Source organism: Ahaetulla prasina, chromosome 2, assembly GCF_028640845.1.
Source record: "Ahaetulla prasina isolate Xishuangbanna chromosome 2, ASM2864084v1, whole genome shotgun sequence".
Classification (NCBI taxonomy): Eukaryota; Metazoa; Chordata; class Lepidosauria; order Squamata; family Colubridae; genus Ahaetulla; species Ahaetulla prasina.
Genome location: NC_080540.1, coordinates 165,470,379 through 165,486,459, shown reverse-complemented (window position 1 = coordinate 165,486,459; position 16,081 = coordinate 165,470,379). Strand labels below are relative to the sequence as shown.

General features: G+C 42.8%; 1 protein-coding gene across 6 annotated transcripts in view; it reads right to left on the bottom strand.

Moving 5' to 3' along the window:
- The window catches only part of B4GALNT1 (beta-1,4-N-acetyl-galactosaminyltransferase 1), a 68,463-nt gene that overhangs the window by 8,964 nt on the left and 43,418 nt on the right, over positions 1-16,081 (bottom strand). For all 6 annotated transcript variants that reach the window (XM_058168174.1, XM_058168172.1, XM_058168175.1 and 3 more), the window contains 3 exons: positions 9,891-9,997; positions 9,707-9,744; positions 8,189-8,369 (listed from right to left, as the gene is read on the bottom strand). In XM_058168174.1, the coding sequence (XP_058024157.1) occupies positions 8,189-8,369; positions 9,707-9,744; positions 9,891-9,997 (326 nt within the window). The remainder of the gene's footprint in view (positions 1-8,188; positions 8,370-9,706; positions 9,745-9,890; positions 9,998-16,081) is intronic.

Below are 16,081 nucleotides of genomic sequence, written 5' to 3'. Positions count from 1 at the left end.
TCTGGTGATGAGGAACTCAGCTGGGATGGCCAGAGGAGTCTTTTAAAGCCCCCCGCTTTTTCCTTTTTTTCCCCTTCGGCTGAAGAGGTTTTTTTAAAATTAGTGTTCTGATGATCTCTGCTCAGCCCTGCGATCATCAGAGATTTTTTTTTTTTACTTTTAAAGGCATGTTTCAGCTGAAGAAAAACTTTTAAAAGTAAAAAAAAAACTCTGCTGATGGTGCGGCTCAGCAGAGGCGGGGGGGCGGGGCCAGGGATTTTTGCTACCGGTCCTCCGAACCAGCAGCCACCATCACTACCTAATCAGGAGAGCCAGTGCAAACCGGGAGCATTTCACCCCTGGTTTACATTTATGATGGTTGCAGTGTCACAGGGTCATGTTATCTGACCTTCTGACAAGCAAACAAACCAGATTCACTTAACAACTGTGTTACTAATTTAAGAACTGCAGTGATTCACTTAAACAAAGGTGGCAAGAAAAGTTGTGAAATGGGGGAAAAAACTCACTTAACACATTTCTCATTTAGCAACAGAAAATTTGGGCTCACTTGTGGTCATACATTGAGGACTACCTGTATAGTTAAAAATTCCGGCTCAGCAATTGACTGGTGGCCATATTTGCAAATCGGAACAAAATATAAAAAAGTCAGGGAACAATATGGTATATATAGAGAACAATTGGAACTTGACAAAATAGTATTAGAATCAGGGGGGAAAATTATCACAAAGATATATAACTTCCTGTTAAAATGGAAGAAAAAACCGTGAAACAAACAACGATTAGCTGGGCAAGAAATTTTGGACACAGCATTCATTTGGATCAATGGGAGTTTATGTGAGAGAAACTACGAACTAACGATGTCAGCTGCTTATAAGAAGAATCTTTACAATTTTTTTTACCAATGGCATCTGCCACCAGCGAGATTGGCCAGGATGTTCTTGAACAGGTCCCTGGATTGTTGGAGGTGTGGTCACAAACAAGGGACATTCTACCACATGTGGTGGACCTGCCCTAAGATTAGGAAATTCTGGTGTAAGATAAAAAAAAAATGGCTGGAAGAAATAACAGGGCAGAAGATAGAAAGAAAGCTGGAACTGTTTCTCTTGGGTATTCCGGAAGGAAAACTGGAAAAAAATATACAATATATCATACTACACATACTAACGGCGAGTAGAATTGTGAAAGCACAAAATTGGAAACAACCAGCTATCCCTCCAGGCCAAATTATAATTAAAAAAATACATGAATGTGCAAAAATGGACAGACTATCTACGGAAATGAAGGAGAGGGAAGACGCCGAGTACTATTTAATTTGGAACAGATGGTATTCCTGGCTTGAGAGTCAGTTTAAAACTTAAGGGATATTTTGTTTATGAGATTGAATTGTGAATAGAAGTTAATATAATTTATTTTTATTTATTTATTTATTTTTATTTATTAGATTTTTATACCGCCCTTCTCCCGAAGGACTCAGGGCGGTGTACAGCCGGAATAAGAACAAAATATATACAATTTAAAACAACATTTAAAAAGAGCAAATTTTAAAGGCTGATTATTAAAATTTAGATTTAAAATTTTTTTAAATATTAAGAATATTAAGAATATTTAAATAAGGACGTAAGTTAAGATAGAGATATAAAGAAGTAGAATTTGTGTAAAGAGGTTAATTAGGATAGAGATACCAATGTAGAAAAGCTATTACTAGTATTGAAATTTTGATGTGTTTGCTTTTGTTTGTTTGTTTTCTTTGTGTGCTATGTTTTTTTTTGTACTGTATATTTTAATGTTTGGAAATTTAATAAATATTATTTTTTACAAACATGGGCATTGTATATAATGCGTTAACCTTGCATAACGTTACGCACTATGTAGGGCATATTTTAAACTCTTGCGAGGTTACAACTTAGCAAAGTTAAAAGATGGGAAACTTCAGATCAACATAAGGTTGTTCTCCTAAACACTTACAGCTTTGCTGCCTCAAGATGTAATGACATCTACTAGCTTAGATGGCTTTACAGGTAGTCCTCAACTAATAACTACAATTGAGCCCCAAACCTATGTTGTTAAGTGAGATATTTATTAAGTGAGCCTTGCCTCATTTTAGGACTTTTCTTGCCACCTTTGTTAAGTGAATCACTGCAGCTGTTCAATTAGTAACGCGGGTGTTAAGTGAATCTGGTTTCCCATTGACTTGGCTTGTCAGAAGGTTGCAGAAGGTGATCGCATGACCCCGGGACACTGCAACCGTCATAAAAGCGAACCAGTTAGCAAGCATCCAAATGTAAATCATGTGACCATGGAGATGCTGCAATGGCCGTAAGTGTGAAAAACGGTCATAAGAACTTTTTTCAGTGCTGTTGTAACTTCGAATGATCAGTAAGCTAATTGTTGTAAGTCGAGGACAACATAACGTAACAGAATTAGAAAAAGGGGGGATTATTAGTCACAAAGCCCAGGTGCCAGTCTCAGATCAAAGCAATAGCACTTAGACTTGTGGGGTGCCGCAGGGGTCGATTCTCTCGCCCCTTCTGTTCAACATCTATATGAAGCCGCTGGGTGAGATCATCAGTGGCTTCGGTGTGAGGTACCAGCTGTACGCTGATGACACCCAGCTGTACTTTTCCACACCGGGCCACCCCAATGAAGCTATCGAAGTGCTGTCCCGGTGTTTGGAAGCCGTACGGGTCTGGATGGGGAGAAACAGGCTCAAGCTCAATCCCTCCAAGACGGAGTGGCTGTGGATGCCGGCATCCCGGTACAGTCAGCTGAGTCCACGGCTGACTGTTGGGAGCGAGTCATTGGCCCCGATGGAGAGGGTGCGCAACTTGGGCGTTCTCCTGGATGAACGGCTGTCTTTTGAAGACCACCTGACGGCCGCCTCCAGGAGAGCTTTCCACCAGGTTCGCCTGGTGCGCCAGCTGTGCCCTTTCTAGACCGGGATGCCTTGTGCACAGTCACCACGCCTCGTGACGCCTCGCCTGGATTACTGCAATGCTCTCTACATGGGGCTCCCTTGAGGGGCATCCGGAGGCTTCAGTTAGTCCAGAACGCTGCGCTGGTGATAGAGGAGCCCTCGTGGCTCCCGTGACACCTATCCTGCGCAGACTGCACTGGCTACCTGTGGCCTTCCGGGTGCGCTTCAAGGTTTTGGTGAACGTCTTCAAAGCGCTCCATGGCATAGGGCCGGGCTATTTACGGGACCGCCTACTGCTACCGAATACCTCCCACCGACCCGTGCGCTCTCACAGAGAGGGACTCCTCAGGGTGCCGTCGGCGCGTCAGTGTCGTCTGGCGACGCCTAGGGGAAGGGCCTTCTCTGTGGGGGCTCCCGCCCTCTGGAACGAATTCCCCCCGGGACTCCGTCAACTTCCGGACCTCCGAACCTTTCGTCGCGAGCTTAAAACGCATTTATTCATCTGCGCAGGACTGGGTTAGTTTTTTTAATTTATGGGTTTTAATTGGGTTTTTATTATTTATTCTAAATTTTTAATTTCGGCCCAATTGAATAAGTTTTTTAATTGTATTTTAATTGTGTTTATATTGTAACATTATTGTGTATTTTATTTGGCTGTGAACCGCCCTGAGTCCTTCGGGAGAAGGGCGGTATAGAAATTTAAATAATAAAATAAATAAATAAATAAATAAAGACTTATATACTGCTTTACAGTGCTTTATAGCCCCTCTCTATGCGGTTTACAGAGTCATCCTATTGCCCCCAACAATCTGGGTCCTCATTTTACCTACCTCGGAAGGATGGAAGGTTGAGTCAACCTCAGAACTGCCAAATTGCAGGCAGCCAGCAGGCATCAGAATTAGCCTGCAGTACTGCATTTTAACCACTGTGCCACCACGGCTCTTACTGTAGCAATTGTTAGTTCTGTGGAGAGAACCTTTTGGTCCCACCCTGCGAGGGTTTTCAAACGAATTGCTCTGTCATATACACTACCACAAGTCCCTCTGTTCTCTTTCCTAGATAGTGAGACTTGACTTAGAAAGATCAAGTTAGAAGACAGATCTGGCGGTAAAAACCTGAAGGATTGCTGAGAGGCAATGCCTGGGTTTGAAAGGATCATTCTCAGCACATTCCTTCTGTCCTTCCAGTGAGGGCTTTGGCAGAGAAGGACAGGGCCAGCGTTAGGCGGCAGAGTGCCTCCTTTCAAAACAGCTAAAGGCCATAAAACAGAAGGAAATTTGCAGCACGAGGTCTAACATCCTCCTTCCCCTCTCAGTAAAACGCCTGCCAAGAGACAGGAAGAATAGCTTAATTCTGCAGAACCGCAGACTATTTCTCTGGTATGCCAAAAATCCAACAGAGTGGGAATTCTCCTGGACAAAAAGCTTTACCAAGGAAAAGGGAACATAGCTCTTCAGTTAACATAGCAATTTTTTTCCCACTGGGAAACCACCGGGAAAAAACCAGATCTGCATCTTTGCTCAGAAAAACAAAATCCTGTCAAATTCAGTCCAGTCCTACACATAAATCAGGTGGAAAACCACTTTATTGTTTAACAGATTAACAGAGTTGGAAGGGACCTTGTAGGTCCAACCCCCCCCCACCGCCCAAGCAAGAGACCCTACACCATTTCTGACAGATGGCAGTCCAGTCTATTCTTGAAAGCTTCCAGTGATGAAGCTCCCACAACTCCTGAAGGCAAGCTGTTGAATTGGTTGATTGCTCTCACTGTCATAAAATTTATCCTTATTTCTAGGTTGAATCTCTCCTTGTTCAGTTTCCAATCATTATTCCTTGTTTGGCCTTCAGGTGCTTTGGAAAATATGTTGAGCCCATCCTCTCTGTGACAGCCCCTCAAATATTGGAACACTGCTATCATGTCTCCTCTGGTTCTTCTCTTCACTAGACTAGCCATGCCCAGGTCCTGCAACCATTCATCGTATGTGTTAGGAAATGGTTATTTGTCTAACTAATTGGTCAAGCAATATATAAACCAGCTATGTATGTTTGCAGTAAGACAGGTATTATATTGCTTTAAGACTGAATTGCATCATCGTACATTCTGATTGGTTGAGCTCTGTAGCCAGAGTACTTAAGGAAAGCTGAATTATGATTTGTGGGGACACTACACCATTGTTACTTGCTAGTATGCGGCAACTTTATGTTTGAGCTCTATGCATGATCATTGCTTGATCATGGCTATTTACTGATTCTTTAATATTTACTGACTGTTGTGTATTGAACTGTTCTTAAAGAAGATCTGGTTTGTTGTGCAAGTCTACGTTTGGTAAGAAGACTTGATATTTGAAATATCCCTGGACCAACTTTATATATGTATGACCTGGATTGTTTGTGGACTATGATTTTGCTTTTTCCCTAAAAGTAAAATATTATCAAACCGCAGTTTGTCTGTATATTCACTGTTATTGTCCACAATCTTTCTCAGTCGCTTTCATGCGTAATCTCAAAGGGTACTCTGCTCAATAGTCCACAACAGTCTCCAGTCCCGTAATCATCTTGGTTGCTTTTCTCTGCACTTTTTCTAGAGTCTCAACATCTTTTTTTATAGTATGGTGACAAAAACTAGATGCAATATTCTAGGTGTGGTCTTACTAAGGCTTTATAGAGTGGTATTAGTACCTCACTTGATCTTGATTGTATCCCTCTGTTAATGCAATTTAGGATTGCATTGGCTTTTTTGGCCTGCCACTGCATACTGTTGGCTCATATTTAGCTGGTTGTCCACTAAGACTCCAAGATCCCTCTCACAGTTACTGCTATTAAGCCTGGTTTCACCCAGTCTATGTGTGTACTTCTGGTTTTTCTTGCCTAAGTGTAAGGCTTTAGTTTTATCTACATTGAATTTCATTTTGTTAGATAGGGCCCAGTGTTCAAATCTGTCAAGATCCATCTGGATCTTGAGCCTATCATCTAAGGCCATGATAGTGAACCTATGGCACGCGTGCCAGAAGTGGAATGCAAAGCCATCTCTCCGGGCACATCAAGCTGTCGCCTGTTGCTCTTCCGGTTTCTGGTGTGCATGCACACACAAAGATCAGCTGCCCAGTGCACATGCACATACCAGAAACCAGAACATCATCTTCCCCTTTCGGTTTCTGGCCATCCTGTGCATGTGAAGACCAGGTGGCTGGCAGGCCAGAACCCAGAAGAGGAAGGGGAGCAGAGCTGCCAGCCAAGATAGGCGAGCCAGGGTTTCCCTCCTTCCCCGCCCGAATGGGCTTCTGGCACAGCCCCAGCCCTCCAGCCTATGGCATTGATGTGCATCTGTGGTCTGGAGCGCCTCGCCTGCTCGGGCGCATGGCTGCCCTGCCCTCTACTCCTGCCACTGTGAGGGGGTGGTGATTGTTCTTGTGCTGCCATTTCCAGCCAGGTTGATGGAGCAGCCAGGAGGAAAAGGAGGAGCCACCATCGGGGAGGCGAGTTGCCCCAGAAGGGCCAGAGGAGAGCACAGCATGGAGATGCCGCTGAAGGGTAAGAGGTGCGCCAGCCAGGAAGTGACCAGGAAGAGTGGGGGGCTGCGCTGGCTTGTTCTTGGTGGAGGGCTGGGTGGGGGCAGCCAAAGTTGGGGCAAAGCTCTCCCGCCTGCTGGCACCCCAACCTAAGTTACAGATGCTGAGCTTGTCAACTGGAGAGCTGACAGCCCGGGTTCGAGCCCACGTTCTGCACAATAGAGTGAACTCCTGTTCTTGCCCCAGCTCCTGCTAACCTAGCAGTTCGAAAGCATGGAGACGCAAGTAGATAAATAGGTACCACTTTGGTGGGAAAGAAACAGCATTCCATGCCCCTCAGTGTATATGGTCTTCAGACAACACTGGCTCCCACAACTAAGCAACAAAGATGAGCACTGTGGCCTACAGTCTAACATGACTGGACAGGGGAAACCTACACCTTTACCTAGATTATTTTTATTCTGCCTTTAGTATTTTATTATTTTTATAAATAACTCTTGGTAGCAAACACACACACTACTCCTATTTTCCCCACAACAACAACCCTGTGAAGCGGGTTGGGCTGAGAGTGAGTAGCCCAAATCACCAAGCTGATTTTAATGTCCAAGGCGAGATTAGAACTCATGGTTTCCTGATTTCTAGATTGGTGCCTTAACCACTAGAGCAAAGATTATTCATCAGCAGAGTAAGATTTGAATGCTGGATGGCTGATAGTTCGCATTTTTCTTTCACCTCAAACTGGTGGAAGCCATCGGTAAAGTTAAAACAATGTCGGCTGGCGACCCCCAGGGGGAGAGCCTTCTCTGTGGGGGTACCTACCCTCTGGAATGAGCTTCCCCCAGGACCTCGACAACTTCCTGACCTCCGGACCTTTCGCCGCGAGCTGAAGACATATTTATTCTTCCGAGCAGGACTGGCATAAAATGGGTTTTTTAAATTGGATTTTAAATGGGGTTTTATATTATATTATGTATTTTATAATTTAATTTATTGGCCATATCGAATAAGTTTTTTAATAGTGATTTTATTGTATTGTATTGTACTGTATTTTATCTGGCTGTTAACCACCCTGAGTCCTTCGGGAGAAGGGTGGTATAAAAATTAAAATATTATTAATATTATTATTATTATAAAACAACATCTAGGAAGAAAGTCATGGCAAACCATATAATTGCCTAGAAATAATATGATAGTAGTCACACTTTCGCGCAGAAAACAACATAGATCTGTCCGTCTAGTGAAGTTTGCTTTGAAGAAGATTCTATCTTTACCACAATAGTCCCGTACTACGTAAATTAAGATTGGGGCTTCTCAAGTGAAGGACTGATAATGAATACACCTGAGGGGGGAATATCAGAAGAACTGGCATGCCTCAAAGTGTTTGTTTCTCTCCCCACCTTCAGCAACTTCCTTTTCAATTTGCTGAAATTGCTCATTTATCACAGCGATGTTCATGAGCCGTGGTGGCGCAGCAGTTAGAACGCAGTACTGCAGGCTAATTTTGTTGACTGCTGGCTGCCAGCAGTTCAATCCTGAGCGGCTCAAGGTTGACCCATCCTTCCATCCTTCCGAGATTGGTAAAATGAGGACCCCGATTGTTGGGGGGCAATAGGCTGACTCTGTAAACCTCTTAGAGAAGGCTGTAAAGCACTGTGAAGCAGTATATAAGTGCTATTGCTATTATAGTTCCCCTCCAGTGGTTTGCCCCACGGTTCATTGCTGGACTACTGATATTTGCAGTGGTAATGATTGCCCCCGTACCCACCTATATCTGCTGTATTAGGATGGTAGAGGGTGTTGGTGTAGGTGACAAACTGCAATTGCCGGTTTAGATTGTCCAACTGGGATCCGGACAAGGAGAGGTGCATGCATCCTTCCCCTTCCACTTTGACGCCTTCTACCTCTGCGGCCACATCAAAAGTACCCATTGTTGCTGTCAAGTTGACCTGTCAGAAGAACAAATAACCAGGGGGGGGAAAAGAAAAGAATATAAGGGTCAGAGGAAGAAGGTCTGATTAAAAATCATATCCTTACGTATGGCAAAAAAATTCCCAAATGAAAAAGGGCACCTTTCAGCCTGACTCATCAAAATTAGGCAATTGATTTCTCCTGGCCTTTTGGATGGGCATCTACATACATATTGGAATGCTCTGCTCCTTTTAACCCTCTCCACCAAAAACCCCTACACCCAGTGGTGAAATTCATTTTTTTTTTTACTACCGGTTCTGTGGGCGTGGCTTGGTGGGCATGGTGTCACTTGGTGGGCATGGCAGGGGAAGTATACTGCAAAATCCCCATTCCCTTCCCACTCCTGGGGGAAGGATATTGCAAAATCCCCATTCCCACCCGACTCCAGGGGGAAGGATATTGCAAAATCCCCATTCCCTCCCCACTCCTGGGGGAAGGATATTGCAAAATCCCCATTCCCACCCCACTCTGAGGCAAGCCAGAGGTGGTATTTGCCGGTTCTCCAAACGACTCAAAATTTCCGCTACCGGTTCTCCAGAACCTGTCAAAACCTGCTGGATTTCACTCCTGCCTACACCCCTTTGTGTACTTTTAGTAAACAAGCAACATACACACTTTTCAATGCATTCTTTTTCTTAGACATCGGGGCCTGCTTTTCTTATGTCAAATCTACACTTCAGAAATCTATGCAGGTTATGCTGGCATCTCAGCAGAGCACCCCAGCACTGCCTATTTCCAAGCCAATGGAAACACAACCACAAGTGAAATTAAGTAATCATTGACAGCCTTTTTGATTGCCATCAAAATTTATTACCAAGAAAATTGTTTCCTTCCAAAACATGCTTGTCGATCCTGACTGGCTCAAGGTTGACTCAGCCTTTCACCCTTCCGAAGCCAGTAAAATGAGGACTGGTTATTGGGAGCATATATGCTGACTGTAAACCGCTTAGAGGGGGCTGTAAAGCACTGTGAAGCGGTATATAAGTCTAAGTCAGGGGTCGGCAACCTTAAACACTCAAAGAGCCACAAAGGTCCTAACCAGAAGCCCCCATTCAATTCTGGAGCCGACCGGAAGTCCGGTTCCCCCATCATAGTCTCTTCCTAGCACGGCGTCCTTTTTCTTCTGCTGACTGGAAATTCGGTTCCCGCACCATAAAGTCTCGTCCTAGCATGGTGTCCTTTTTCCTCTGCCTGTCCTAACTGAAAGCCGACCAACAACAGGAAGCGGCAGCAGAGGGATGAAAGGGCCACATGCAGCTCCAGAGCTGCAGGTTGCTGACCCCTGGTCTAAGTGCTATTGCTATTGCTATCTTACCTGGTATAATGTTCTTTCAGCTGTTTGTAAGCCCAAGCCTATGGAGAAAAAGACACAGGGCAGTGAGACGTTTTTGCCATTCCACCTGCCATTATATTCATCACGCACTCTTCCACGGTGAAAGACAGATTCTCCCCTCTCTCTCTCTGCTTCTTTTGACATGCAGAGAAAATAAAAGGTTTACCTGGAATAAGAATGGACTGGAGAGGACGAACTTCTACACCTTGAACTGGAAATTCTAGTGGTGAGTTGGCTTGGACAATGATCAGCTGGTCAAGGGGAGTCTGAGACCTGATGAAGATAAAGGAAGGCAGTTTGAGGTGCCAACATCTGGCTTTCATGTACCATCCAGCAAACATTAACAAGCATAAATAACTCCCGAGGAATGATAGCTATGCATGTCAAGCATCTTGCCATGGTTACTTGAAAACACATTTGCTTAATACTTTCCTCTGCTGTTCTGGTCTTCAGTGGTTAATATCTAAGCCTGTTCATAAGGGGGGGAAATCCATTAAGTGCATCATTTTCATGGCAGTCAATTTAGAACTTCAGGCTTCCCAGAACAAGTGTAGTAGGCTCCTTATTCAAAACTAGATCTCATGTTGCTCACTGGGATTTACATTTCCTATTACTGGGAAGATCAAACATTACCTTCATTGTAATGCTTGGATTAGTATTCTGTAGTTTTGTTGGAACTTTAACTTCACGTACTTGTAATACAATTTAATCGAGAAATGCTTCTGACTTCCCATGACTAGAAGGCACAAATTATGATCATTTTTTAAAAGTACATGGGAGACTAACAATCCACCAGTCTTTTATCCTTTCAAATAATACTGTTTTCCTCTACATTGGGATAGTTATTTGCAACTTTGGATGTTTGTTTATTAATTTTTGGAATTATTGTTTTAACTTTGCATGCTGTTGCCCAGAGTCATTGTTGTGAGATGGTCAGACATATAGAGCCTTTGAATGAGTGAATGAATGTCTTGTATATATTTCCCATGCTTTCTCATCATACAGCTTCCTTTCCTAACGTAGTTCGCTTAACTGAAGTATGTCAACAACTACAGAATGGCGCACAACAATTTTGTGGCCTATAACTTACCTGTACATCCTTTATTATAGATGATAGTCCTTTATTTCAAAAAGCAGTCTTCCAGATTATTTTTCAAAAATTCAGATTTGCTCTTAGTTTGGACATTTAACTTTATCATACAAACTACCATTTAATGCAGTCTCTCACATTCACATGAAAAATAATGGACACTTTCATATATTCTTTCTAAAATAAATTTACATGTGATCGAGTCACTGAGCCCAAAATTTCCATTGCCAAACAAGACAGTTATTGAGTGAGTTTTCACCCACTTTATGACCTTTCTTGTCACAGTTATTAAGTGAATCACTTTGCCGAGAGAACTACAGGGACCAATCCAGAAAGTCTCTGAGAACTGAACACGACTGAACAGAATAATAATAAAAAAAGAATGTATGTTTTTGTAAAGTTTTGCTCTTAAATATTTCTTTATAAAACAAAGTTAAGATTTTTTTTAATCCTTATAAACCTCTTTCAGATTTGTCCCTTTTTCACGTTTCTGTCTTATTTTTTCTAAGAAAATGTGGTCAATGTATATAAGTTTTATATGAGGTGGAAAAAGTGAATATGTTTTCCTTCCCACTGCAACTGAGCATAGGCTAAATGTCAGTATGATTTAGCTCTCTGCAAATATTCCATCAATTATTTAAGGCATTGATATCATCAGCGACGGCTTGATGGGAGATAAACGAACCAACCAGCTAAGTCCAGTCCTGGATTAACCATCCAGCAAAACAAGTACATGCTTAGAGCACTAATGGAAGGGAGGCATTGGAGAATTTTTTTTTCACCTAACTCTCATGTCATTAACTCTTTCATGGTCACACACTAAAATGAAACATTTTAGATTTCGGCACTTATCGAGTCTTAATGTCTTTGTTAAGCAATGGAAGGGCAAAAGAAGATTTTTTTAGTGTTATTGATTTTAAAAAAGTTTGGGGCAGACAAAAAAAGAGAAGGGGAAGACAAATAAAGACTTTCACTTAATATCAACTTTCAGGACATAGGAAAGTTTTTGTCTACATATTCAGTCAGAGTTGAAATCTCAACTCTGGTACTTCCAATCCAAATGGTCTAATAGCAAGCAGCAGGAATTAACGATTTTCTACAATTAAGTAACTTAGAACCTAGAATAATAGAGTTGGAACTTGGAAGGGATCTTGCAGGATCCTATGGTTGTCCACTCTCTTTTTAAAAGCCTCCAGTGATGGAGCACCCACAACTTCTGAAGACAAGCTATTCCATTGGTTGATTGCCCTCACCATTAGGAATTTTCTCCTTAGTTCTAAGTTGCCTCTCTCCTTGGTTAGTTTCCATTCATTGCTTCTTGTCTTGCCTTTTGTTGCTTTGGAAAATAGTTTGACCCCCTCCTCTTTGTAGGAGCCCCTCAAATATTGGAAAACTGCTCTCATGTCTCCCCTAGTCCTTCTTTTCATTAGACTAGACATACCCGATTCCTGTAATCGTTCATTCTATGGTTTAGCCTCCAGTCCCCTAATCATTCTTGTTGCTCTTCTCTGCACTCTTTTCAGAGTTTCAACATCTTTTTTGTATTGCTCATTCAATGAAATGAAGAATGAAAAAGAAGCAAATTCTTCTTAAAGTACATGTTCTGTCTTTACAGTTGGTTTGGTTGGTTTCAGTAGGAGGTCATCAAATCAACAGTAAAAAGTGATTTTCATTCCACTCTCTGGGAACAAGTTCTTCTCCTTGAATTTTAACAGTCACTAGCATGACTATCTTTTGCTTAAGCCTTCTCCATAAAAATGTCTTACAGTTTCATCAGACCTATTTAAAGACACAAAGCTAAAACTGATTTTGTTGCTGTTGGTTTTACTCTGGTTTAAGTATCTTAAGCTCCTCCAGCTAGCTGTCATATCTTAGCCTACACTTGAGGACAAGAAAGATAAAATAATGTTGGGAAAACTCCTAATTGAAAAAATGTTTGGAAAGCATCCCCTTTATTCTAGGGGTGAAATCCAGTAGGTTCTGACAGGTTCTGGAGAACTGGTAGTGGAAATTTTGAGTAGTTTGGAGAACTGGCAAATACCACTTAGGGCTGGCACCAGAGTGGGTGGGAATGGAGATTTTGCAGTATCCTTCCCCCAGGAGTGGGGAGGGAATGGGAATTTTTCAGTATCCTTCCCCTGGAGCAGGCTGGGAATGGAGATTTTGCAATATCCTTCCCCTGCCACGCCCACTAAGCCATGCCACACCCACCAAGTCATGCCCACAGAACCAGTAGTAAAAAAAAATTGAATTTCACCACTGCCTTATTCCCTTATTTGGTTGTTATGGGTTAACATGTACCTATCTTAAGGAGATTTTTTTCCCCCATTTAGACCACTACCATGTGATGGAATAAAAACAATTCCAGTTGGGTTTTGTAATGAAAATTGGCATTTCCAGAAGACAGATTGAAGAATAATTCTGGTGCCCTTGTAGAACCTTTCTAATACTAAATACTAATCATTCTAATTCTAATAATACTAATTCTTCTACATATACCTTTTGAGCTGGATGCAGTATTCCAAGTGTGGTCATATTACGGTTTTGTAAAGCGATACTAGAACTTCATATAATCTTGATTCTATCCCTCTATTAATGCAGCCCAGGATTGCATTGGCTTTTTTGGCTGCCACTGCACACTAAGTGATTGTCCACTAGGACTCCAAGATCCCTCTCACAATTACTAGCATTAAGCCACGTTTCACCAAGTCTGTACCTACATACAGTAATTGGTTTTTCTCTCCTAAGTGTAAGACCTTACTTTTATCTATGTTGAATTTCATTTTGTTAGGTAAGGCCTGTTGTACAAGTCTGTCAAGATCTTTTTGGATCTTGTGCTTGTTTTCTGGGGTGTTGGCTATTCTTGCCAGCTTAGTGTCATCTGCAGATCTGATGAGTTTCCCATCTATTCCCTTGTCTATTCCCTTATTTAAGAAGATATTGAAGAGTATTGGGCCTAAAATGGAAACGTGGGGTATGTCACTGCTTACTTCCCCCCATGTGGATGTAGTTCCATTGAGGACTATACGTTGAGTACGATTTGAATTACAAACATATCTGGTGCTGGTGCTGTCTAGCCCACATTTTTTCTAGCTTCCAAGAAGTATGCTCCAAAAATAGATTTGCTCACATGGGCAATTTCCGGATTAGTTTCATAGTTCTGTTATTTGCCTGTAGAGACAGTTTTAAAAAAGAGCAAGGGAATTACTTGATAATGCAGTGTCATCTTCTCCAGATGGTATCCTTCAGATCCACTGAACACATCTTTCCCTACCATGGCTGAACATAATCAAGAGTTCTGTTACAATCCATATTGAATATACCAGGCAGAGGCACTCTTAACGATATCTGATGTGAATTTTTCAATGATCAACTTCTGAAAATCCTGCTTTTGTTCTGCCAGATAATTCTACAAGCAGCAGGGTTTCCACCCTCTAAATTTTGCTAAATCTGGAAAGACTCAATAATAATTATCTGGCTGACAGATTTAGAACAGTAGCTCCTACATTTAAAACTGACAGAGAACATTTTATTTGCTTCTTGATGGTGCACAGTAAGCTGCTTATTCTGTTGTTGTAATTTGTGTACAAAGGGGCTTAAACGTTTCTGCACCCTTCTGAATTTTCTGCATACGTATGACTTAACATATGATCTGTTCTCCATGCATGTCTTAAAACTAGATAAAGAGAACCTAATTAAACACAAGCTAACAGTTTGTATTGTGGTTAATGGCACTGCCTAGAAACTGGACTAGAAGCTAGAAGACCACACATTTTAAAAACAAAACCAGTGGATGGCGTTGGCGACACTGCACTACCAAGTCCCTCACTCTCAGCCCCTGGAAATTAGATAAGGCCAAACCACTTCCGTAATCTTGCTAAGAAACCCAAAAGGACTTATCCAGGAAGTAATTAAGAGGACAAAGATGAATAAAATTGTATGTCAGTTCAATGTCCATGACGATGAAAGCTTGTCCATCTAATCCAGGGATCCTCAAACTACGGCTCAAAGGCCGGATACAGCCCGCCAAAACAATGTATCCGGCTCACCCAGTGGTGGAATTAAGCCCCGCCCCCTCATCTCCTAACCACTCCTTGCGTAGCTGGCTTTTCCTGTCCACCCTCATCGCCCTTCCTCCAGCCGTCAGCCTTATATATTCCTTGCAGAATCTAGCCACAATTCCGCATACTTCTGCTCATTGCTGTCCATGCACTTCTGCTCCCCACTGCTAACAAAGGTAATGCCGAAGGGCGTGGGTCAGCGTGTGGGGAGGGGGAGAGTGAGCTGGCGGAGAGTTGACACTGGTGGCCGATGGACTGATGTGAGCGGGGAGGAATGGGAGCATGCAGGAGATCGTGGCATTGGAGCTCTTTCCGGGTGTTTTCCGAAGCCAGTCTGGCCTGCGAGGAGAGTGTGTGGAAGATCACAGCATCAGACCTCTTTCCTAGTGTTTCCTGAAGCTGGCCAGGCCTACGAGGGGAATGTGTGGGAGATCACAGAATTGGAGTCCTTCCGGGATGTTTCCTAAAGCTGGCCTGGACTGTCAGGGGAGCACACGGGAAATTGCCAGCCAGCCTAGCCCAGAAGTAGCGCATCCCCTGCTTACGGGCTGGATGCTGGATCCGAGGTGGAAGGGAGGGTGAGTGGGTGGCCCTTGGGAGAGTGCTACGCTGGGGTGCTGTGTGGTCTCAGGCCTCCTGCCCATCTCTGCTTCTATGAGGCAGAAAGAAAGTCTTCGCCCATGCCCTCCCGGGGCCCTGGTCTTGGCACCAATTTGAGCCTGTCCTCTGCAGACTGCTAAGAGCCCGAGGCTCATGGTACCAAGGCAGCCAGCACCTCCTGCTTTTTGCTCAGAGCTGTAAGCATCCAGGAAGCACTGTGGAGGAGAAAAACCACCAAGGTCAACCCTAGCTTTGCTGTCCATTGCAGTTTGGAATTTCAAATATGGCTGACAATGAACATTGTGTTGTAGCCAGCCTGGGCGTTAAGATCGGCTCCCTGCAAACTCCTCAACTCTTGAGGAGCCTGGCCGCTCGCCAATTGCTGAGTCACCTGGACCATCAGGAGCAAAACAAATTAAAGTTTAATTTGTGTGTATTGTTTAATGGACTGCTAAATTCCCTTAATTTGGCCATTATTGAATATGTATTTTAAATTGATATTTTAATTTTGTATATTTAATTGTTTTAACTTTGGCTGTACACCGCCCTGAGTCCTTCGGGAGAAGGGCGGTATAAAAATTTAAATAAATAAATAAATAAATAAAT